The 23080-nt window shown below is 47.7% G+C and overlaps 1 protein-coding gene across 2 annotated transcripts in view; it reads right to left on the reverse strand.

The window, feature by feature from the left end:
* LOC144762635 (ribonuclease H1-like) overlaps positions 1-23080 on the reverse strand; it is a 575280-nt gene that overhangs the window by 349684 nt on the left and 202516 nt on the right. For both annotated transcript variants that reach the window (XM_078647869.1, XM_078647870.1), the window contains exon 5: positions 16677-16764. In XM_078647869.1, the coding sequence (XP_078503995.1) occupies positions 16677-16764 (88 nt within the window). The remainder of the gene's footprint in view (positions 1-16676; positions 16765-23080) is intronic.

The raw sequence follows: 23080 nt of genomic DNA on the forward strand, positions 1-23080 counted from the left end.
AATGCGAGGGTTGACCACTCTCGCTCTTGTAGGCTCCTTAAATATGTCCCCAGCATGCTTGAGGACTCCTTTAAGCATAGGCAGTGTCTTTACTGTCCTTTCAGAGACTGAAAAAGTGTCGAAAAGGAAGTCTTCCTCAACCGGGTCGGCATGCATGTCCACATCATGATTGGCTGCCGCCCTTTCGAGTAGTGCATGAAAACCTGCTGAATCCTCAGTCGGGGATGCACGTGCATTAAAAAGCTGCGGGTCCTGCCCCACACCCTGGGTGTTCTGGTCACCAGTGTCATCATATGAATCCGGTTGTGCATCAGGTTCATTGATAGGGAAATTGTACTGCTCGTCTTCATCATACACCTCACCCGCAGAGTGTTCTGGGGAGGGAGTAGGGCTCCGTCTCGGAGGAGGCTGGATTGGTTGCGTGAGGCCTGAGGCGTCAAGGGGCACCCTCTTCTTCTTTAGTGGGATGACATAGGAGTCCACTGGCTCCGAAGTGATTTTCCTCTTATAGAGGGTCAGTTTGCCTGTGTCAGCGTCGATGAAATGCTCTGAATCGTCCTCTGATTCGAGCACCCGACGTGGAAGCGGGCCAGTCGGTGAAGAAATCACCTGTTTCGGTGCCGATTTGGTTGAAAATGCTTTCGGCGCCTCCTTCGGCGGCAAAATAAAGAGAAGTTTCCCAGAAGGCTTCGCTGGAGTGTCCTTTTGCGGCTGCGGCGATGGTATCGGAGCCGACGGGTCAAAGGCTTTCTCCCTGATTCTTTGTAGTGATTCGGCTATGAGGGACGGCTCACTCACAGTTTGTTTCGGCGCTGACGAGGATGGTCTGATCTTTCCCTCGGATCCGACGTCCTTGTGGGCCTTGTGCGCTTTGGGCGCGGATCCTGTCTTAACCGCCTCCGATTCCTGTGTTCGGGGCGCAGACTTCTTTCCGTGTGCCTGCGTAGCCTCCTTGGAGCCGACTTTGGCGGGCTTGGACGGCGTCGTAGCCGCTGACCCGTGCCGACCATCTTTTTTGGAGGACCCCTCCTCTGGCGTCGGTTTCGATTTTGCAGCATCGGAATCGACGGACTTCTTCGACTTCTGCGGACCGGAGGTCGACGGAGTCGATGGGGTAGCGGGCACCGTCGTTTTCACCGGCACGGCAGCCATCTTAGGGACACTCGAGTCCTTAAGTTTCGGTTTCGTTTTCGGGTCGGCCATTTTAGGTGTTGTCGATCCCAATGGTTTCGGTTTCGGTTTCGAAACAGTCTGCTCAGCAAGTAAGTCCGTGGCCGGGCCCGAAGGCGGGGCTGTGGCTTGCGGCAACGGGTCTTGGGTAAGGCAGACAGGCGATCCCGTGTCCCGGTCGGTATCCTCGTAACCTTCGGGGCAGAGCTCGTCCCCCGAGCTGTCTGCCGCGGCCCCATAAATCTCATCGTCGTCTCCTACCTCGTCGACGTATTCAAGGCCTTGACCCGCGACTCAGTCGTCGTCTCCCGGATCCGCCTCGACCTCCGTCTCGGGTGGGGAGATTTGGAGATGATGACCCTGGTCCTCTTCGTCCTGGTCGCCGAAGATGTTCTCCGGATCCGGGGCCGCTTGTTTAGCTTCCATGCGCACCGCGCGCCGAAGCTTGAGAGTCTTCTTCGAGCGGAACTGTGCACACAACTTGCACTTGCCGTCGTCGTGGTCAGGCGAAAGGCATTTGTTACACACGGGGTGTAGATCGATGTGTGGGTACTTGGACCCACAGAGCGGGCAGTACTTAAACGGGCTCCGCTCCATGTCTGAAAAGTTTTGCAGTCGTGTCGCGATGAGAAGGCCTCAAAGTTCCGAGAGCGAAGAAAACTCCGCTTATTCCGGCTCCAAGAGACGGAAGACTCGAGACCGTGCGCAGACAATACCGACGCAAGAAAATCTAGGCCTTTTGGCCGCTAAAAGTTAGTTTTTCTTGGTTCCGACAGTAAGACGTCGAGACCACATCCGAACCCAATGGCGGAAAAAAACAATCTGGGGATGGAGCCGATGCCCATGCGCACTGTAGTCCAGGGGAGGAGCCACCTATCTCAGGATACTTCGAAGACTCTTCCAGGACAACAATGTGCGATCATCCGAGCCCAACACTAGGCGGCGATCTAATGCTAAGATATGAATTTAGCAGCCCACATGCCTCGAACATAATGATTTAATCTCAAGGTAAGACCTCACACGAGGTATTTCCAATTTTACCTTTATATCTCCCCAGTCGTCAATTTAGAGATTGCTGTTATTTCTTTTCCCAGGTTCACGACATATCTACCCACAATAAAGGTATGAATTTGTTTGCTCTCTGTTGTAAGTACCCTTACTCTGTTTACATTATGTAGAAGGGCAATGACTAATTTCGTACATGACCTGACTACAACGAAAGTTCTTTGTAAGATCTACTAGTTTTCTGAATAATTGACATATTGTGCCCGCATCAGTTCCCACTATATTACCTCTTTGTTTAATTCGTCACGAGCGTTTTCATACAGAGTGTTTCTTAAAAATGTACCATAATTAAATTTGTGTAAAAGGAGATCACATTGTTAGCATATAAATTAAATATGCCTTGCCCACTAAAAATGACAAGCCAGACACTGCCTCTTTTGTCTTCCTTAGGTGGAATATCTTGAACCATAGTGGGTAGGACTACTAAGTTTTTAATCACCAAACTACTTCACAAATAGTGAGAGTATTTTTATCCCCTTTTTTCTATATGTGTTTTTCTGTCCTGACGAAAGCTCCATAGACCTACGGGCCAGTTGAGCTGAAACATGTCGACGTACTCCATTAAAGTGATATGCGAAGGACCCTTTACCCAGTCCTAAGAGCATACCCACCTATCAATTTTACTATAGTTGCCCAACGACGAGAATAAAGTTCAGTTTGTTGATTGGAGACTATTTTTACTTTTTTTGAATACTTACCAGTGGGGTAAAACCTTTTCTCTGGATACTGCCACGATACACCAGAGATCGCCTCGGGCGAGGCTGGCACAGTATAAATTGTCAAACCCTATGACTATTGCCACAACGCCAGTGTGGGGCGGAGAATAAGATAAACCGCTATTCGGAATACACGGCGTTTATGAGGGTTTTTCAATGTATATCTTCTGGCAAAGTGGTTACAAGTGTCCTATCCACATTTGATTTAAACTGATAAGTCCTGGGGAACTGATAGGACAACTATGCCTCTTCCCTCCTCTGTGATAAATACATTAGTAGGGTATACTGCAGGGTCTGTAATGGGCAGAATCCCTTCAGTGTCCGGTTCCCTTCCTCCACCCCATGGCTGTGTGTTTCAATCAATCAATCAGGTCATTTGTAGAGCGCGCTACTCACCCGTAGGGTCTCAAGGCGCTGGGAGGGGGTTTTGTGGATAACCAAAACCTACATCTGCGTCCTGATCTTCGTCAGGGGTGTAGTCAGAGCGTGCAGGTGAGGTTGGGGCATAAGGAGTAGGAGGCATTGCAGGAGTGATAGGTTTAAAGAAAATAGGAGAGGTAGCACAGTCTTTTTCTTTAGGGGGATCCTAGAAAGCTCTTCAGTTGGTAGAGGTCTTTTCTTTTTGGTATAGACAGTCACTATCAGTTTTTGGGTCAATGTAGATTTTTGACTGGTCCTCTGTGGAGGGATCTGGGTGAATAATTCCTCTTCCACAGTCTTTGTTTTTGGTGCTGTAGCCTTTGGTTTTTGTGTCTTTGGGTCGAGGCTTTTTGTGGCTTCGACAGTTTTAGGTGGTTGGATTGGTTTTGGACGTTTTTCAACCGGTTTTGTTGGTTTAACGTCTTTGGCTGGCTTGACAACCTATTTCGGTCCGAGTGGTTTTGTCGGTTCGGCAGTGTTTTTATGTTGTTTTGAAGCCTGATGTTTTGGCTTGATGCCCTTTCGGTTCGATAGGCTTCGGCTCGACAGTTTTCCTTCCGTCCACCTTCGGTTTCGGGTCGACTGTAGTTTTGGGCGTAGGCCTTGTTCTGTCGTCGACCGGTTTCTTCCCCTTGTCGATACCAGAGGCTGATTTGCTCGATTCGACGTGCTTTTTGGGGGCTTATTTGACGTGCTTTTGTTTTTGTGTCGAATCGACGTGTTTTGGCTTCGAGGTTGACTAGACTGCTTTGTTCTTAGATGTCGACTCGACGACCTTTGTTTTCGAAGGTTGTAGTGGTACTGCAGCCTTCGGTTCGACGGCCTTCGGCTTGGATACCTTCGGTTTGACGTAATTCGGTCCGAAGACTGTATTGTCGATCAGTTTCAGTTTCGATGGAACAGATGTAATGATGCGTCTCAGAGGGCTCTTTTGATATGTTCTTAGCCAGGCAGTATAGCGGGGCTGTAGAACGAGGAGGTTGATCTCGGCTAAGGCGTGCTGGCGAAGCCTCGACCTGAGTCTCCGATAGAGGCGTAGTGTCTATATGGGGCGGTGTACTCACGGTTCGCCCGTCATCATCGGAGTTGTCTTCAACTGCTACGATGTCCTTATCATAGACCGAGATCGACGATCAGTTCTCCCTCTTCGGGGTAATATTCGGAGTCGAGCTCCGAGTATTGTCTGTCGCCTTGATCAGAGTCTTCGGCGCTCGCTAGATCTTCTTCATCGAAGATGTTATCGGGCTCTGGCGCTGATCGTTGCATTTCTTGCCTCGCCGCCCTTCGATTCCGAATAGTCTTTCGATCGGAACTGGGCACAGGCTAGGCAACTATCTTCATTGTGATCTGGAGATAGGCATTTGTTGCACACTGGATGCTTGTCTGTGTGCGGGAACTTCGAGTTGCACTGAGGGCAGTACTTAAACGGACTTCGGGCTAACAAAGAAAAACCAAAGGTGGTGATGAGCTAAAGAACAGCGATGGATTAAACCCAGATCAGTTGACTGGGGGTGTTTGTATTGTCAACGCTCCGTCCATCATCACCTTTGGTGTTTCTTTGTTCGCCCTAAGTTGGCAGGGTATGCTCAGGCGTGAGTCCCTTGCTCACTTTGCCACAGGAGTCGAGCAAGCCCGGCTGAAGACCGCTGTAATGCCAGAAACCAGTCCTGGGAAGCTTGATTCCGGTCCAGGGAAGACATGGCTTGGCAGTTCGGGATGGACTGTTCCCATGAGGCACAGGGTCAGACTGATTTGCATATAGCCATGTCTGAACTGGGGTGGCGGAGTGAGCTAAAGAACAGTGATGGATTAAACCCAGATCAGTTGACGGGGGGGTGAGTGTTTGTATTGTCAAAGCTCTGTCCATCACCACCTTTGGTTTTTCAATAGTTCAAACACGCCATAGTGGTGGCAGCATTAAATACGCTCATGGATAAGGTTTATTCTGCATTTCATCAGTTTCCCATGTTCATGGTAGAGTTATTGGTTTGGGCATCCAATCGGAATAAGCAAACCCATAAAAGTACGCATTGGTTTGTTATGTATCATGAATATGGCCTTGTCTAATATAGTCATAGGGGCAGATTTACAAGCATCTTGTGCCTCTTTTACGGCGCTGTTGCGTCACTTTTGTGCTGCAGCGGCGGTGCAAAAGATGCGCCATGGTGCAGGGTATTTACAACGTGACGCATCTGGGAGATGTGTCATGTTGTATAGCCCTGTGCCAGAAGTAGGCTGTCCTGCACGCAGGAATGCCTCCTAAAAGTAGCTGAGTGAAATCTAAAAGATTTCACTCAGTCACTTTTGAGCCCAGGCTGTGTCAAAACCCTGCGCCTGCTTGAAGCAGGCGTAAGGATTGGCGCAGCATTGTACAGATAGGGCCCCAAAGAGCATTGCTGGAGCTGCGTTGCGCTTGCGACGCAACTCTAGCAATGTGCCGCCTTTACTGCAGCAGAGGAGTCCCACATCTGTGCCGCTTTTGCCCCATGGTGCACCACATTGTAAATGCGGCGCATCCATGGTGGCGGAGCCGCGGCGCACAATAACCGGCGCATCCCTGCTGATATGCAGGGAAGAGCCAGTTATTGTAAATCTGCCGCTTAATGTGCCTCAAGTCCACCTCCCAACAGTGCCTGCCCCTTCTCTTATGGCAGCAAATCACACAAGATGGACGGAATGTTGCACAATGGCAAAACATTCACCCCCAGTCACAGATCTAGGTTTAATCCATCGTTATTTTGCTCACCAAGCCACCCCAATTCAGACATGGCCATATGCAAAACAGTCTTGAACCTGTGCCTCATGGGAGCAGTGCAGCCCGAACTGCCAAGCCTTCTCTAATGGTAAGCAACTACTCTTGCTCCTCTAGTCTTGCCGGGATCCAATATGCAGGGGGGTGAGGGGGGTGTGGGGTGTGTGGGGTGGTCCTGCATAGCTCCTTAGAGAAATAACCAGTCCCACAATGCATGCACTCAACAAAAGAGGTTTAGTCACTTACACATGTCCCCAAAACTAAAGCCTTCCAGGCAACATCAGCAGCAGATCCAGTATCTAACACCCTGGACCGGGGCTTTAACATTCCGGTCTAGTTGTTCCCTACAAAGGTAAGCCTTTCGCATCAAATGATAATGAATAGGTGTGAGACACAGATTTTTGTTATATAGATTAAACAGATAGATGTGATAGATTGTTGAGAAACGAAGACTCGGATGATAAAATCTACAGTGTATATACAATAAAAGATATCGAAATGGAGGTCAAGTATATTATGACTTAAAGCTAAAAAACATTACATATGTAGGGCCTAATTTTTGTTCAGTTTGGTGGGAGAGATTCTCCATCACCACTAACATGGAGAACGCCCTATAAGCAGTTTTATAAGTGCATTATACCCTATGGCACTTGTAATATGCAAGGCGTCCGTAACATTATCACAGCAAACTCTAAATAAGGCCCTTAGTTATTGTATACAAATTAGGTAGAAAAATCATAAAGATGTAGTATGAAGCCGATATGATTATTACAATGTAGATCTGGTCAATAACAATCAATATATTGTTTAAGACATTGTTCTCTCCTGTTGCCTCAGGCACCTTCTGAAGAAACCGATCCAACATGACCTGCGTCCAATGTATGCCAGCAAAAACACCCACATATAGGAAATATACCTCCTTAACACAAAACGAGGCAAACAAGCTAACCTTATCCTTCTCCCATCCACTACATCCTCAAGCACTGCAAAAAGTATTACTCCCTACGGAAGAGTACGATTTGTCTGCGCCGCTATCCATGGACTGCATTGCCTGCTTGCTGCTTTTCAGGTGAAATTTAGGGAACAAACAATGGTTTTTAAAATCACTCAGTCATGGTGTGTCAAACTGAAAGATGAGGGTGGAAAAATATAAGCTGTGGCGTTTAAGGTTTGTGGATTAAGAATTACTTGAGATTCTGATGCTCAAATTAAGCACAACGGGAAACAAATTTCTATTTTACGCGCCTGGATTTGATAAACCGCTGAGTGGGGGAGCGAGCCCTCTTCCTCCTCCTGACAGTTGAGGAACTCACTACCGCAGCCCGGCTCGGACAGGAAGCCAGGCAACGTGTTGGGATGATGCCGCAAAAAGACAGGAAGCAGACGGGAGCCTACCCCGCGCTCCTGTGCCCGTGAAGCCAGCCGGAAGAGAGCATGTGAGCGAACAGGGCTCCCGTGCTCGTGGAGAGCCCCGCCTGCTGCAGAGACTCACCCGCTGACTAGGGAGAGAGCCCGGTGAGCAGCATAGAGTCCCCCCCGGTGAGTGCGGTTGAACCTAGGACGGAAGGGGAACAAGAGATGGGCACATCGCATGACTGGACGTGGTTAAAGCACGCGTTCACATTTCCAGTCAGTCTCTTGCTCATGTCCATCTCTTGCCTCGCATGAGGCAACTCCGCAACAATGGTTCTCGCTGGCGACAGCGCTTCGCGCTGCGTTCGCCAGGCAAGACCTAATAAAGGAACACAATGGGGTACAGTGTGTACACTCATTCAAACATGCTTCACGGTGGCACAGGAAGTTTATTTCCAGACTGCATGAGCTTGTCATTTTTGTGAATTTTGCTTTTTGTTGCCTTTGCAGCCTCCCCCCCGCCCGCCCCACCTCCCACCCTGTCCCCCGTGGCTTTGACATTTCAATCGATCTCCGCTACTGCTTCGAACATGCTCCACCACAGTGGAGAAAATGTATATCCGAAATGCACATAACATTGTAATTCTCACTTTAGATTTTTTAATTGTTTTGCAGACATGCTAGTCCTTTGTACTGACCTCTCCCTTTCCATGAGCCTTCCTCCCCCCCCCCCCATCCTCTTTCCTCAGGGCTTTTAACTCCTCGCTCCATATTGCCTTCTGTTACCGTTTCAAACACGCTACACCATAGTTGAGAAGGAATATGCTACTTACCAATATGCATCTGTTCTTGGCATAGAGGGCTGCAGAGTGGTACATTTATGAATAGATCGCCATCTGGTGTTGGGCTCGGATGATTGCACTTGTTTTTCTTCTGGAGAAGTCTTTGTCGTCATAGATGACTCCTCCTCTTGGTGTTAGTGCGCATGGGCATCGGCTCCATCCTTAGATTGTTTTGCCATAGTAGGGTTAGATGGAGTAGTGTAGTATAATACATAAAGATATGCCCATGTAAGTGTATCTAAATAAGATAATGTTGGGACAGACACAGGTTTCCGGGGAGGCAGGGAGGGCATGTACCACTCTGCAGCCCTCTATGCCAAGAACAGATGCATACTGGTAAGTAGCATATTCCGTTCGAGGCATATGGGCTGCAGATGGTACATTTATGAATAGATTGTACAGCAGTTACCTCCCTAGCGGTGGTCACCAGTGTCTGTCGCAACTGTTTGAAATAGAGTTTTTAATACAGCTTGGCCCACTCTGGCTTGTTGTGCAGCCTGTACATCAACACAGTAGTGCTTTGCGAATGTATGTGGTGTAGACCAAGTTGCTGCTCTACATATGTCATCTAGGGGGATGTACCCTAAGAATGCCATAGATGCTCCTAGTTTTCGCGTAGAATGAGCTCTAGGAGGAACAGTTAATGTACTTTGCTTTAATGTAACATATTTGTATATATCTTACAATCCATCGAGCGATGCCTGCTTTAGAGATAGGATTGCCCTTATGTGTTGGGGAAAATGCTACAAATAGTTGTTTAGTTTTCCTGAAGTTTTGTGTTCTTTCTATGTAGTACAAAATGGCTCTTTTGACATCTAGTGTATGTAGAGCCCTTTCTGCTACTGTCTGTGGCTTTGGAAAGAAGACTGGTAGTTCCACTGGCTGATTGATGTGAAATGCTGAAATTACTTTAGGCAAGAACTTTGGGTTTGTTCTAAGAACCACTTTATTCTGGTGTAACTGTAGGAATGGTTCTTGTATTGTCAATGCCTGTAATTCACTTACTCTCCTGAGTGAGGTAATGGCTATAAGGAAAGCCACCTTCCATGTAAGGAATTGTATTTCGCACCTATGCATAGGTTCGAAAGGTGGCCCCATTAGTCTGGTGAGTACTACGTTGAGGTTCCAGACTGGGGAAGGTGGTAATCTTGGTGGAATGACTCTTTAAGGCCTTCCATGAAGGCTTTTATCGCTGGTACTCTGAACAGTGATATGTGCTGCCTGTTTTGTAAGTACGCTTCTATAGCTGCTAGATGTACCCTGATAGATGTGTACGCTAGATTACATTGCTGTAAGTATAATAAGTAGCAAATCTCCTTTGTTGATACGTCCAGAGGGTTGATATTATTATTAGTACAGTGTATAGCAAACCTCTTCCACTTAGCTGCATAGCATGCTCTGGTGGTGGGACGTCTCGCTTGTGTAATTATCTCCATGCAATTTGGGGTTAGATCTAAGTACCCAAATTCTAGGATTTCAGGAGCCAGATCGCTAGGTTCAATTGTGTGGGATCTGGGTGCATTATTTCTCCATGGTTCTGTGTAAGGTGCATGGGTAGAATTCGTAGCTTTTGATGTGGCACTTGTGAGAGTTGCAGGAGCGTGGTGAACCACGGTTGTCTTGCCCACGTGGGTGCTACTAGTATCATGGTCATTGAGTGTTGTTGTAGTTTTCTGACCACTAATGGGATTAGTGGGAGAGGGGGAAAAGCGTATGCAAATTTGTTGGACCAATTTATCAATAACGCATTGCCCTGCGACAGGTGGTGCGGGTACCTGGACGCGAAGCTTTGGCATTTTGCGTTCTGATGAGTGGCAAAGAGGTCTATCTCTGGCTGTCCCCATCTTTGGAAGAATGGCTGCAGTATTTGTTGGTGCAGTTCCCATTCGTGTATTTGTTCCGACTGTCTGCTTAAGATGTCTGCTATCTGGTTTTGGACTCCTGGTAGGTGTTCGGCTAACAGATAGATGTTTTGAGGAATGGCCCATCTCCAGATTTCCTGTGCTAGTCTGGATAGTTGGAGAGAGTGCGTCCCCCCCTGTTTTTGAATATAATACATTGCTGTCATGTTGTCTGTTCTTTTTTTTTTTTTTTTTTTTTTTTTAAAACCTTTATTGTTCCACAATACAGTTACAGGCATTGGCCTACAGACCATCACGGTCGGCCATCAAAGTAGGGGCGGTCAATAAAGTCAATTAAGTCCAAAAAATACGAAAACCCGCCTCCCCAAAGATACCCCACAGCTCAAGGATGCAGTTGGTGCACAATAATTACAGGATTAGAGAAAGTTTCTTTTTTTTTCGAAAATAAAGAATAAGCAGGATCCAACGCCGCACAATTAAGCCCAAACAAAACAAGGGATAATCATAATATCGAACATGCACAGACAGGACTATGGTAAATAGGAGTTTAGCACGAGAACATCTGATCAGGATAAACAATAAACAACACAGCTAGCCCGTCAATCACCATATGCCCACTGCACCAAGAAATACTGGAAAAACCTCGATCCTTAGTATCTAAATGAGCAGAGCACAACGAGAGTACAGCAATTCGGATCCCAGAAAAGAGAGGAAAAGAAAAAGGTACAGAGAAACTAAAAACGACAGAAACAAAAGGCCATAGAAACAAAAAGGGGACACAAACAATAACACTACCCCCCCCCACCCTGCACCTCTGCTGACGGCTACGGCCCACCCCCCTAGCAGTGTGCCTGTCGCCCAATGTCAAAAACCCGATATATAGAAAGAAAAAGATGAAAGGAAGGACAATAATCCACATAGATACAAAAGAAAAGGGGTAAAGAAGAAAAAACATTGGAGGGTCCCCAGAACGGGCTCTCGGCCCCCTCCCCCCCCCCCGCCGCATAGCAATGCAAATACGCCAGTAACATTGACAAAGTCTCAGGATGGTCACAAAAACAGGATAAAAGTCACTGCTCGGCCGCTCAACAGACACAACCGTAATGAAAATCCCCCTGTGTAACACCAATAAAGAACAGAGTATCATCCTTCACGAAACCCATACAGCCCGTACCATCAGCCCATCCCAATCCATGCGGTGTAGGGCCCCGCAAGCAAAGCACCGGAGGAAACCAACATGTCAATTCAAAGGTAGCCGAGAATCTCACAGTATACCAGTGTACGTCACACTCGAAGATCATCCACGCCACTCAATCGGTCACGTTTCTAAGAGCAAAGGTAAGTTCAAGCAGAATAGTCAAGGCTCGGTTTCAAGGTCTCAGGATGAAGCCAGCCATCGGAAGAGGAGCTGGAAAGGAAAAGCCAGGAACACATGTCCGATGGTATCACCAAAGAAACCAAGCATCCACGGGAGTAGGCGCTTCAGCGTCGCACCATTTGGAATTAACTGGGAACCCTCCGGGTACAAGTCCAGCCTATCCACCATCAAGAAAGTCGTTTCCGTACCGCACAGCAAAGTCAACGCGGGAAATTGTAGAAGGGCCCATACACACAAAGGAGCACCAGGATAGTATCAGCATCGGGCATTCGTTTCCAGTCCACATAATCCGGGGCGTTCCAGAACAGTCCAGGTCAGATGTCGTCCTTCGAACACACAGGGGGCAGACGGTCCCAACCCCTCGATCGTCAATGTAGATTGCCACCGCCATTATCAGGCGTGTCCCCTCGATGCGCCACCTCCAAGAGGGACACACAGCATGGACGCCGTCCAAACCAGCACCAGTACCGCCAGTCCATGACACAGAGAGGTGCATAATAACCTCTCGCCCTCTGCGTTTACCAAAGTATGGTCGCCATGTCCACTTCCCCGCGGACGGCCACAGTTGAGCTCCTCCCCAAAACCAGAAAACACCACAGCCGCTTTGTGCATCAAGCGGCTACGACGGCTGGAAATACAGGACAAAATCGATTCGCCTGGGCAAATCTGGGTCCCATCCGGGAACAAAGAACAACGTCCAGGCCGCCATAGCGTCAATCAGCCGCCTGAGGGGGGTGGGGGGAGCATAATCGGCAGAAGGGGGCAGCGGGGAGTGTGTTCACCAGGTTCCACGAGGCCAGCGCTGGAGGCACACTCACAGAGATGGGCAGACCTCCGTAGCGGTAGACCGGCACCTCCTGGGTCATCGAGGCCGTTGTTATTGCACTCGCGGGCGGCAGCAGCATCACGCGGGGTCCCGGCTTCCGGCCCCGGGAAGGCCGCAAAATACAAGGGGTCGCATCTTCGTAATCAGGGCTCAGAAAAACCCCGGAGTCGGACGCAGCAGCTCAGCCCGCCGTCCGACATCCGGGAACACCGTCACAGCGGAGGATAGTCGACAGGAGCAGGCGGCGGGGGATGAAGGCCGACAGAGCCGGGAGCCCGGGCGACCATCTTGGCCGCCGGTCTGGCTCCGCCCCCCATGTTGTCTGTTCTGATCAGGACTGCTTTGTTGGTAACATGTATTTGGAAGGCTTTCAATGCTAGAAACACCGCTAGTAGTTCTAGGTAATTGATGTGCAGTCTTTTTTTCTGCACACTCCATCTTCCTTGTACTGTGTATTTCTCCATATGTGCTCCCCATCCTGTGAGCGATGCGTCCGCTGTTATTGTCACCTGTGGAATTGGTTCTAGGAACGACCGCCCCTTGGCAATGTTTGTTGTGTTCCACCACTTCAGAGAGCGGTGTGTGCGGTCGTCTACCAACACCAGATCTGTAATCTGTCCTTGAGCCTGATTCCACTGTGTCGCTAAGCATTCTTGTAGCGGACGCATTTGCAGTTTGGCATATGGTATTAGCAGTATGCAGGATGACATCATCCCTAATAGCTGCATGAACACTCCTGCTGGTAGTGAGTGTTGTGGCTGGAATCTTTGAATGCTTGTAAGCATTGTTTGGATTCTGACTGGATTGGGGTATACTTTGGCTTTTTCTGTGTTTATAGTAGCCCCTAGATATTGTTGAACCTTGCTTGGTTGTAGGTGTGACTTTGTGTAGTTCACCGTGAACCCTAGCTGGTGTAGTAGCTGAATTGTCTTTTGTGTGTTTTGAAGACATTCCTCTTGTGACTTGGCCTTTATTAGCCAGTCGTCCAAGTATGGGAAGACATGTATTTGTTGTCTTCTTAGGTGAGCTGCCACCACAGCCAGGCATTTTGTGAACACCCTTGGTGCCGTTGTGACACCAAACGGAAGGACTTTGAACTGATAATGTTGTCCTTCTACCACAAACCTGAGGTATTTCCTGTGGGCTTTGTGAATCGGGATATGAAAGTAAGCGTCTTTTAGATCCAGTGTAGAAAGAAAGTCCCCTTTCTTCAGTAAAGGAAGTACCTGTTGGAGCGTGACCATGTGGAAATGTTCCGAATTTATGTATGCGTTGAGAGGTCTTAGGTCCAGTATTGGCCTTAGAGACCCATCCTTTTTGGGAATTAGGAAGTATAGGGAGTATACTCATGTTCCTTGTTGGTGCTGTGGAACCTTCTCTATGGCATGCTTTCCTAGCAGGGATAGTACTTCCTGCTTTAACAGTGTCAGGTGATCTTGTTTCATTGGACGCTGTTTGGGGGGGATGTTTGGTGGGGTAGATGTGAGTTCCAGGCAATAACCATGTTGGATAATTTGTCTCACCCACCTGTCTGATGTGATGTTTTCCCAGACAGGTAGGAACTGTGATAGGCGTCCCCCGACCGGTGTTATATGGTCTGGGGGGAGCTGTATGAAGTCACTGCTTTGGGGTTAGAGAGTTGCGGTTGTTGTTGTTTCCGCGACCTCTACCCTTGTTGTTGCTACCTCTGTAGCCACCTCTAGAATTACCTTTGGGTGATGTAGGTGTAAAAGAGGTTTGTTGCTGGCTTGTACTTGTATTTTTGGATCCTCCTCTATAGGCGGACCTACGAAAGGAACCTCTTTGTGTCGGCTGTTGCAATGCTCCCATTGATTTAGCCGTTTCGGTATCTTTTTTCATCTTTTCTAAGGCCTCATCTGTCCCTGTGCCGAAAAGTGTTTTCCCATCAAAAGGTTGGTTCAGTAACGATGTTTGTACCTCTTGTTTGAACCCTGATACCCTGAGCCATGCATGTCTCCTTAACATGATGCTTGTGTTTGTAGATCTTGCTGCAGTGTCTGCCGCGTCTAGGGCGCACTTTATTGAAGTGTTAGTAATTAACTTCCCTTCTTGTATGAGTTGATCTGCCCTCTTTTGATGTTCTTTAGGGAGATGTGTGATGAGTTTTTCTAATTCATCATAATGCGCTCTGTCATACCTTGCAAGTAGTGCTTGCGTATTAGCTATGCGCCAGCTGTTTGCCGCTTGAGATGCTACTCTCTTGCCGGAGGCATCTATTAGCTTAGACTCTTTGTCAGGAGGCGGAGCTTCTCCTGTAGTTAAAGAGTTTGCTCTCTTACGAGCGTTTGTGACCACTAGTGAGTCTAGAGGAATTTGCCCTTTAATGTATATTGGGTCTTTTGGAGCTGCCCTATATTTCTTATCGATTCTTGGGTTCAGTACCCTAGCCCTCACTGGGTCTTTGAATATCTCTGATGTATGACTGAGAAGGCCCTTAAGCATTGGTAGTGTTCCTGATGTTCTTTGTGCAGTAGGTAGTGTTTCTAATAAGAAATCCTCTATTTGAGGTTCTGCATGTAGTTCTACCTTGTGATATGTTGCTGCTCTATTAATTAGTTGCGCAAAACCAGTATTATCATCAGGAGGTGAAGGTTTTGAAGGATACAATTCAGGGTCGTTATCTGACCCTACATTGTACTCTTCCCATGGGTCTGCCTCCTCTGGGATTGTGTCTTCATCATCCCCAGGATGTTCCCCCTCCCCTGTGTCACTCTCTACATCTGTTGTAGGTGTAGATGGTCGTGTGGGAGGAATATTTGGTCTATTGTGAGGAAGAGGAGAAGATGGTGTGTGTCTAGGTTTTGGAGAAGGGGGAGGAGTTGTATTTGTCCCCATTGTTCTCTTCTTCGGATGAGTTTTGTCGTCCGAATGTTCACTCTTCCTCTTTTTAGGTAGTTCTGTGACTACCTTGCCAGTTTTTGGATCAATAAACAGAGTCTTTTGTTTAGGATCGGTCTTGTATTCCTGTGTCGGTACCGCAGTTTTCGGGTCCGAAAGGTGTTTTTTCTTCTGACTGTCCATTTGTATTTTCGGCACCGAGATTTTATTCGGATCCGATGTCTTCGGTATCGAAGATGTCCCCGGTGTCGAGGGTGTTTGACGTCGAAACGTGTTTCGGTGTCGACATGGACTGCTTCGACTTCGAGCTTTCTTTGACTTGGAGCTTCGGTGTCGATGTGGTCCGTTTATCGGAACCACCATGATGGGAGACCGAGTGTTTCGGTTTCGGTTTCGTTGCCGGGCTCGAAGGCGGGGCGTCGGAAACTTTTTTCGGTTGTCTGACCGGGCTCGAGGGCGGGGTCGACACCGTGCGGGGTCTGTTCTTTGGTAAAGGGACGTCGTCACTCACGGTTTGTTGGACGTCGATTTCCTCGACGTCGGACTCGTCCACTTCAGACCCCGCCTCGCCGGTCTCTTCTTCCTCCTCTTCTGGTTGCTGGTCCTCGAACAGCTCCGGGATTGCTTGTGACTGCATTCTCGATACCTCGTGTCTTCGGGCTCGACGGTTTCTAATCGTCGATTTTGAAGAGAACGCTGCACAGGCCTCACAGTCCCTGGATTCGTGTTCAGGGGACAAGCAGAGGTTGCACACCTCGTGTAGGTCCTTGTGTGGGAACTTAGCACCACACGTTGGACATTTTTTGAATGGAGTCCTTTCCATGGACCCCGGGCTGGACTACTAGAGTTTCTCGTAGTCGTCCTTCGAAACGCGTCGGTATGGAAGTGAAGTCGTGTTCGATAACAATACCGTCGAATTAGAAAGGGTTACGCGCCGAATATAACCTTCTTTATCGAAGTCGGTCCGGAGCGCTTCAATCCTCATCCGAACCCGATGGCGGAAAAAAACAATCTAAGGATGGAGCCGATGCCCATGCGCACTAACACCAAGAGGAGGAGTCATCTGACGACAAAGACTTCTCCAGAAGAAAAACAAGTGCAATCATCCGAGCCCAACACCAGATGGCGATCTATTCATAAATGTACCATCTGCAGCCCATATGCCTCGAACTGTTTATTATGGAAGTGCGCAAATCACACTATTTAGTTCTACTGCAGACATAATATTCCTACGTGTTGCCCTCTGTCCCTTGGTGTTGCCCTTACCCACTCCGTCAATCCTATCCAGGGTCCACATGCGTTTGCGACCCTCCCTCCAACCCTCCCCGGTCTCTTGACACCTCTCAGTTAGCATATCATACAAAGACATGTCATACCATATCATGACATTGACCACACCAATAGATCCTCCCTTTGCCAATGCGTGTACTTACAGAGGATGGTTTTCTCCCCAGTATACACCAATTCCAGCACGAGCACCAGACCTGCCATTATTGGCGCAGCAACCATCTGTGTACACCACTGTAGAATTTAAAGCAGAAAAAAGAGACTCCTTTATTTTTTCAATCCAGAATTGCAGGAAACCATCACCAACAGTTTAAGACAGAATGCTAAGTATAAGATATACTGTACAAGAACATACTGAAACCATATTTTTGAAATTATACTTTTGGTGATGAAACTTCTATAGCCAAATAGCACACTTTATAGAGATTACCGAAATTGTATCTATATAAACAATTGTGACCGTATGGGGAGAGAAGAGGTGGCTGATCAACAATATATTTAAAGTTATGTCTAGGATGTGCTATGGGCTGCTAAACGTGGGGCTGTTTACTATATCACAACAGGATTTCTTTTTAAAGGTGATCATTGCAGACGTCTCAATAAATATGGGTTCCTTACACTATCACAGGCTATGTCTGATAGTAGCTCCAGAAGTGCACGGATACTGGTAAACAAATACACCCCCACCCCCAGAACTAAAATTAAGAACTGTGGAAAGATTTTTTTTGGGGGGGCGGGTATGGGGGGGTGTGGAGTTAATGGTCAGAGGCATATTGTACAGCAAACAGATTACACTATGCGTAATTTATGCATTGTCCAAGTTGTCTAAGAGTTTTCTTGCCACTGTGGGCTCTGCCAAACTGGATGTGCCGCCAGGCTGTGTTAAGCACACTATGGGCTTCTCAAATCTATAGGGTCGGCACCTTGACCATTATAATAGATTTGTGGGGGTAAGGGGTTGCAGGTGCTCTCTAGGATAGTGCAGTGGACTCTTAGACCATTAGTTCTTCCCTAGGTTAGCTGTAGTTTAACAATGTGTTTCTATAACTGCTAGAGGTATGGTACAGACTTGCTGACCTAATCTAATGTTTATGATTATCAATCAAGAGCCTATGGTGCAGCAGGAAAAATTAAAATTAATTACTTTAAGCTATAAACCTTCCCAGTCTTCTTCCTAGGGTTGGTAAAACTTTGTGGTAGAAAGATCCAATGAAGCTTGTTGAAAAAAACAGGCAGTGAATCAACCGACACTGCAAGGAATGATCGCACAGAATGTGCTCATTTGAATGAGTAGTGTCTAGATCTCCCTCGGCTTTATAGGGCAGACCATTTAGCGGCCTATTTGTTCATTTCACTAGGTTTGGGTTCCCCATTTCACTTTAGCAGGTTTAAGGTTCATGCTGCAATGTGGTTTTACAAATTTAATTTCTGAGGAACAGACGGGAAATTTTAGGAAAATTCATACTTCGAGATAGTAATACATTCATATATTGGGCATTCGGATTTTTAGCTTTGCACTGTTCGGTATGGCTTCCGGTTCTGTGGACTGATCACTTTTTAATAAACTTTGTTGTGCTGTCTGAGTGTCAGACTAGCCATAGAGCTTCTAGGGATGGGACTCGCCTATCAAGAGCGTTCCACCTGGTGACAGCTGATATGCTCGCTGACGCTCTCTGTTTACATCCTTGTACCTTGACAGGGAACTTAGAAGTTGACCTGTCGGTAGTCCAAGACTGGCTTCAGGGAAGATTCGAGGAGCTTGCCCCTCGGAAGCCAGCCAGGATAGCTCCCTGCCAGGACTCTGCTCCTTGGTTTACCTCCATTTTGCGGAAAATGCGCCAAGACTGCAAAAAGGCGGAAAGACTCTGGCGGCGCAAGTACGACCCTGAGGAGAAAGTGAGATACAAGGGTGTTACAAAATTATATCATAAACAGATCGCCGAAGCTAAAAAGATCTACTATGAGCGTAGAATTGATCAAGCTGATAATACGAGCAGGGAACGGTTTCGTATTGTGAAGGAATTCGTGGATCCTGCTGCTGGCGCCCGTGTACACTCATTCTGAGGAGTGGATCAGGCAGCTTGCTGACTTTTTTGCTGCTAAGATCTTAAAGATCAAGGATTCCTTCGGCAGGGTAGGGCCTCCGAAAGCTGTCGTGGTCTCGGGGAGCGATCAAAAGCTCTTGTCATCTGCTGAAGCAGAGGCCGGGCCCACTTTAGCGGTGTTCCCTCCCCTGTCTTGTGAAACCTCACTTGAGCTGCTTTCCCATTTGAAATCTGGATCCCCCTTGGATGCTTGTCCGGCTAAATACCTGAGCAATGTGGCTTCAGCTGTAAACATCTTGCTGAACCCCTTGCTTAACTTGTCGCTGAGCTCTGGAGTGGTCCCTAGAGAGTGGAAGCATGCTCTTATTCTTCCGTTGATCAAAAAACCTCTCCTTGACCCCCTGCAGCCGGCCAACTATAGACCGATCTCTCTCCTCCCTGCTCTGGCAAAGGTCGCGGAGAAGCATGTTCAGCATACTCTTACCACCTTCATTGAGAATAACAATCTGCTGCATGACTCCCAATCTGGATTCCGTGCTAATTATAGCACGGAGACAGCTCTCGTGGAGGTGACCGACGCCATCAGGGAGGTGCTTGATCTTGGGGGAAAGGCTATGTTGGTCTTACTGGATTTGTCGGCAGCTTTCGACACCGTCCCACACGCAGGCCTCCTTTTAAGACTCAGGGAGATAGGACTGCGGGGGGCTGTGTTGGACTGGTTTCAATCCTTCTTAACCGACCGTCGACAGGTGATCTGGGCTCCTCCGTTTTCCGCGGAAATGCCTTCGCTAGAGGTGGGGGTGCCTCAAGGATCGATCTTGAGCCCCACCATCTTCAACATTTACATGGCCCCTCTGGCGAAGGTCGCGGAGGCTTTCGGAGCCCGGGTTATCTCATACGCTGACGACACCCAGCTCCTGTTTACCTGCAGTAAGGGAGAGGATTTTGACGGCGGCAGAATCAAAGACTGTCTTAGTGCAGTCTTTGCATGGTTTCAGCATCAGAGCTTGAAATGCAACTCGGACAAGTCCGAGCTGCTCTTTTTTGGCTGTGCCCCGGACCCTGGTTGGAAGTCGTGGTGGCCCCCGGACATGTTCCCCCTGAGAAACCTTCCTCCCAGGCAAAAAATCTGGGAGTCGTGTTAGACGATGATCTTTCTTTTCGCCCACATATCACGAGTTTAGCAGGGAAATGCTTCGGCATCCTCAGGATGGTGAGGAAATTTCTCCCATTGCTCTCCCTACAGTACCGCAAGAACATTGTTCAAGCACTTGTGGGATCGCGCTTAGACTATGCTAACGCACTTTTTGCTGGACTGCCTAAATACCTCGTGTCCAGATTGCAGATGGTCCAAAATTCAGCGGCCAGGGCAATCTTTGGCCTTCCGCGGAGAGTCAGCGCCTCTCTGTTGCGTGGCAGGTTGCACTGCCTACCACTGCTGTGCAGAATTAGGTTTAAAATCCTTACGTTGGCGTTTAAAGCCCTCCATCTTACGGGCCCAGCCTACCTCAGGAAGCGCATTGCTTTCTATGTTCCTCGGAGGAAGCTGAGATCTGCGGATTTGGCTAAGGTGGAGGTGCCAGCGATCAAACGAGTGCGGATGGGTGGTCGATCTTTTCAGTTCATGGCAGCTCGTTTTTGGAATGAGCTCCCTCTTTCACTTCGCAAGGCCAATAACCTTCTGGCCTTTAGGAAGGAACTGAAGACCGTCCTTTTCTCTGCACAATCGGTGCGTCTATAGTGCTCCACTTCTGGGTTTTCTTGGTTATGTTCAGGCCTCTTTGCTAAAGCGCCGGGACACCCTTTCTGGGTAGCCGTGCGCTCAAAAAGTGTGGTTTTAACATAACATAACTTGGTAAAATTCAAAGCAAGATTTTGTCTACTGTGAATTTACGGGGTGGGGGGGGGGGGGGGGGGAGTATGACGATTCTTGGACTAACCAGGTGATAAGTAAAGATCAAATTATTGGTTACGTTTATATTAGGTCATGGGGATAGATTTGTTTCTTGTATATGCCATGAGAATGTTGGTTTTCTGATGTGAATATGGGTTTAATTTAGCCAATTGCGTACATAAGTTGAAGGGCTCGTTTTCACAGTTTAGCGCTCTGAGACATTTTCAGTTTCACATGTATTGAGGGGATGGGGGTTGAGAAGGATAACATTGAGACAAGTTATGGGGTGATATTAGCACTGACAGTTATATAATGTTTTAGTCTATGTATGGCTGGTTTAGCCGTTTTATCTAATTTATTCACAGTGACCCCTGACGAAGTACTGTTGGGTTCGAAACGCATTGGGTTTTTAATGAGGCTGTTAAAAAATTGATTGACTGCACGTGCCAATGTTAAAGCTTGGATGGGCAAAAGAAGGCACTTGAAAATGAGAATAAAGTATTTTGATCTAAAGTAGATGTCTCCAGAGTGATTCTAGAAGCTACAAAGATCTGGATTACAAAAGGATGATAAATGAATGGTACACCATGGATGAATTGGGTCAACTTGGATTATGAGGTTAATTTTTCAGGATCGTTTTCCTTACTGTCGTAGTGCAGCAGGTTGGTACACAAGTTGCAGCGCCCTTTTTTTTTTTAAATTCAAAGTCGAGGCACTAGACAATTATTTAGGATTATCACTGAAGAGCCTACGATGCAGAACCTTGCTACCTTTCCCAGTAACTGTAGGTCTGACCAGTCATATAGAAGTCTAGCAAGGAGGACATTGTTTCCATATTAAAACAAGGATTAAGGCAGCATCTACGTTCTATTAGGAGACCTAGGAGGGTACAGAGGAGGTGGACCAATAATTATCTTCGACTCAAACATGCTTTGAAGGTTTCCAAATTTGTCTAATATATCTCAGTGGCTTCAGAGGAAACCTTACTGAAAGAGTTACTTACCTTCGGTAACTATGTATCTGGTAGAGACAGTCTAGCAGCAGATTCCTCAACTTAAAATATCCCTAGGCGTCAGACTGGATCCGGAAAACTTTCTGCAGCAGCACCTCTGCGCGCCGGGGAACAGCACTGCATGGCTCCACCCGGACGTCGTCCACAACAATGGAAATAACACATTTGAATCCTGTATCAGCCAAACACGTAGGACAATATTGGTAGGATGCAGACCCATGAACATAAAGTGCCAGTAGTAGCAGAAACAGAAGACTGTCACTCCGTCATGAGGCATGTGAAAGGGCTGACAGCAACCATCAGAAGCACCCAAAATAGGACTACAGCAAGAATGATAGTCCTGTTGAAGACTGGACGAAACAAGCATACCGTGGGCACGGTAGAACCACAAGTAGTCGAACAAGAACCCTCATGTAGGGTTGCATGAGTAGCCCAGATGCGAGACACGCAATCACAAGAAGGCAACCGACAAAAAAGGGCACCAAGCAAGCTGGACATCCATATAAAAGCACTTAAGCTAGCAAACCGGGTAAATGACCACGGACACCGAATGAAGGAACGTTGACAGCACGATTTTGCTGTCAAACAGCACAGTAGATAGAGGCAAAGAAATGCAGCATAACACAGAGGATGCAAAAAGTACCAACAGTTATGATGAAGCTAAAGTGGACAGATTAATGTCCAGACTAGTAAACCAGATCAGCTCTTCATCCGGGAGGAGCAATGGTTCCCCGCAAGCTAGAGGAGGGGACTGAGCTACACATGACAGTTGGAAACAGTCAGGACCAATGGAATGGTCCAAGGACTCAAGAAGAGAGTATCCTAAAGAGAACACTCCCCTCGAGAGTGGTACAGGAGAAATCCAAGCAGAAGTGTGTAAAACACCTGTGCGAAAAGCCGCAGGTAAATGTGTAAAAACTCCTAGTAGAAAAGTGTCTCGAAAACCAGGGCAGCAGGCAAGGTACAGTAGAAAGGGACAAGGCGAAACCGCCACCTGGAAAGACAAGCCCAGTCAAGGCTGCAGTACGATATTTTGTTTACCCACGCCCTTAAAGGGGAGGAGGAGAGAACCAGCATCACAGAAGTGGAAGAATCAACGCAAACACCCTATGAGAGCAATCATACCAGGGTGCATTTCCAGGTGTATCAACACTAAGAAGCGTACCACAACCGTTGAATCGTGGAGCAAATAGAGGATAGGGCGTCAGCGGTGAGAACTGCGCCTAAACTAAACAGAACAAGGCCCTAAGATAGTGACTGGAAAAAGAAGAGCTACCACCAAGGGCAAGAGGAGTACAGCAAAGCTGAAAAATGCCCCACGTTAATTCAGGCGAGGCAGAAGCCATACGGTAAGGAATCCATACCGAGGCAGTGAAGGATTACCAGAACCAACTGCACCGAAGGTGCAATGGCGCGACGATAACGTCAGGATCGCAGAATGGAATAAAAAATTGCCCACAGCAAGATTGTGGCGAAAAACTCCTTGAGAGCGTACTAAGGCTAAGGAAGTCACTGAGTAGCCTATAAATACCCCACATGAGGTAAGGGTCAACCCCTGCGAGGGGGTGTCGTCTTGGCAAAGCACACATTCAGAGGACA

The sequence above is a fragment of the Lissotriton helveticus genome, chromosome 6, assembly GCF_964261635.1.
Source record: "Lissotriton helveticus chromosome 6, aLisHel1.1, whole genome shotgun sequence".
In the NCBI taxonomy this organism is placed as follows: domain Eukaryota; kingdom Metazoa; phylum Chordata; class Amphibia; order Caudata; family Salamandridae; genus Lissotriton; species Lissotriton helveticus.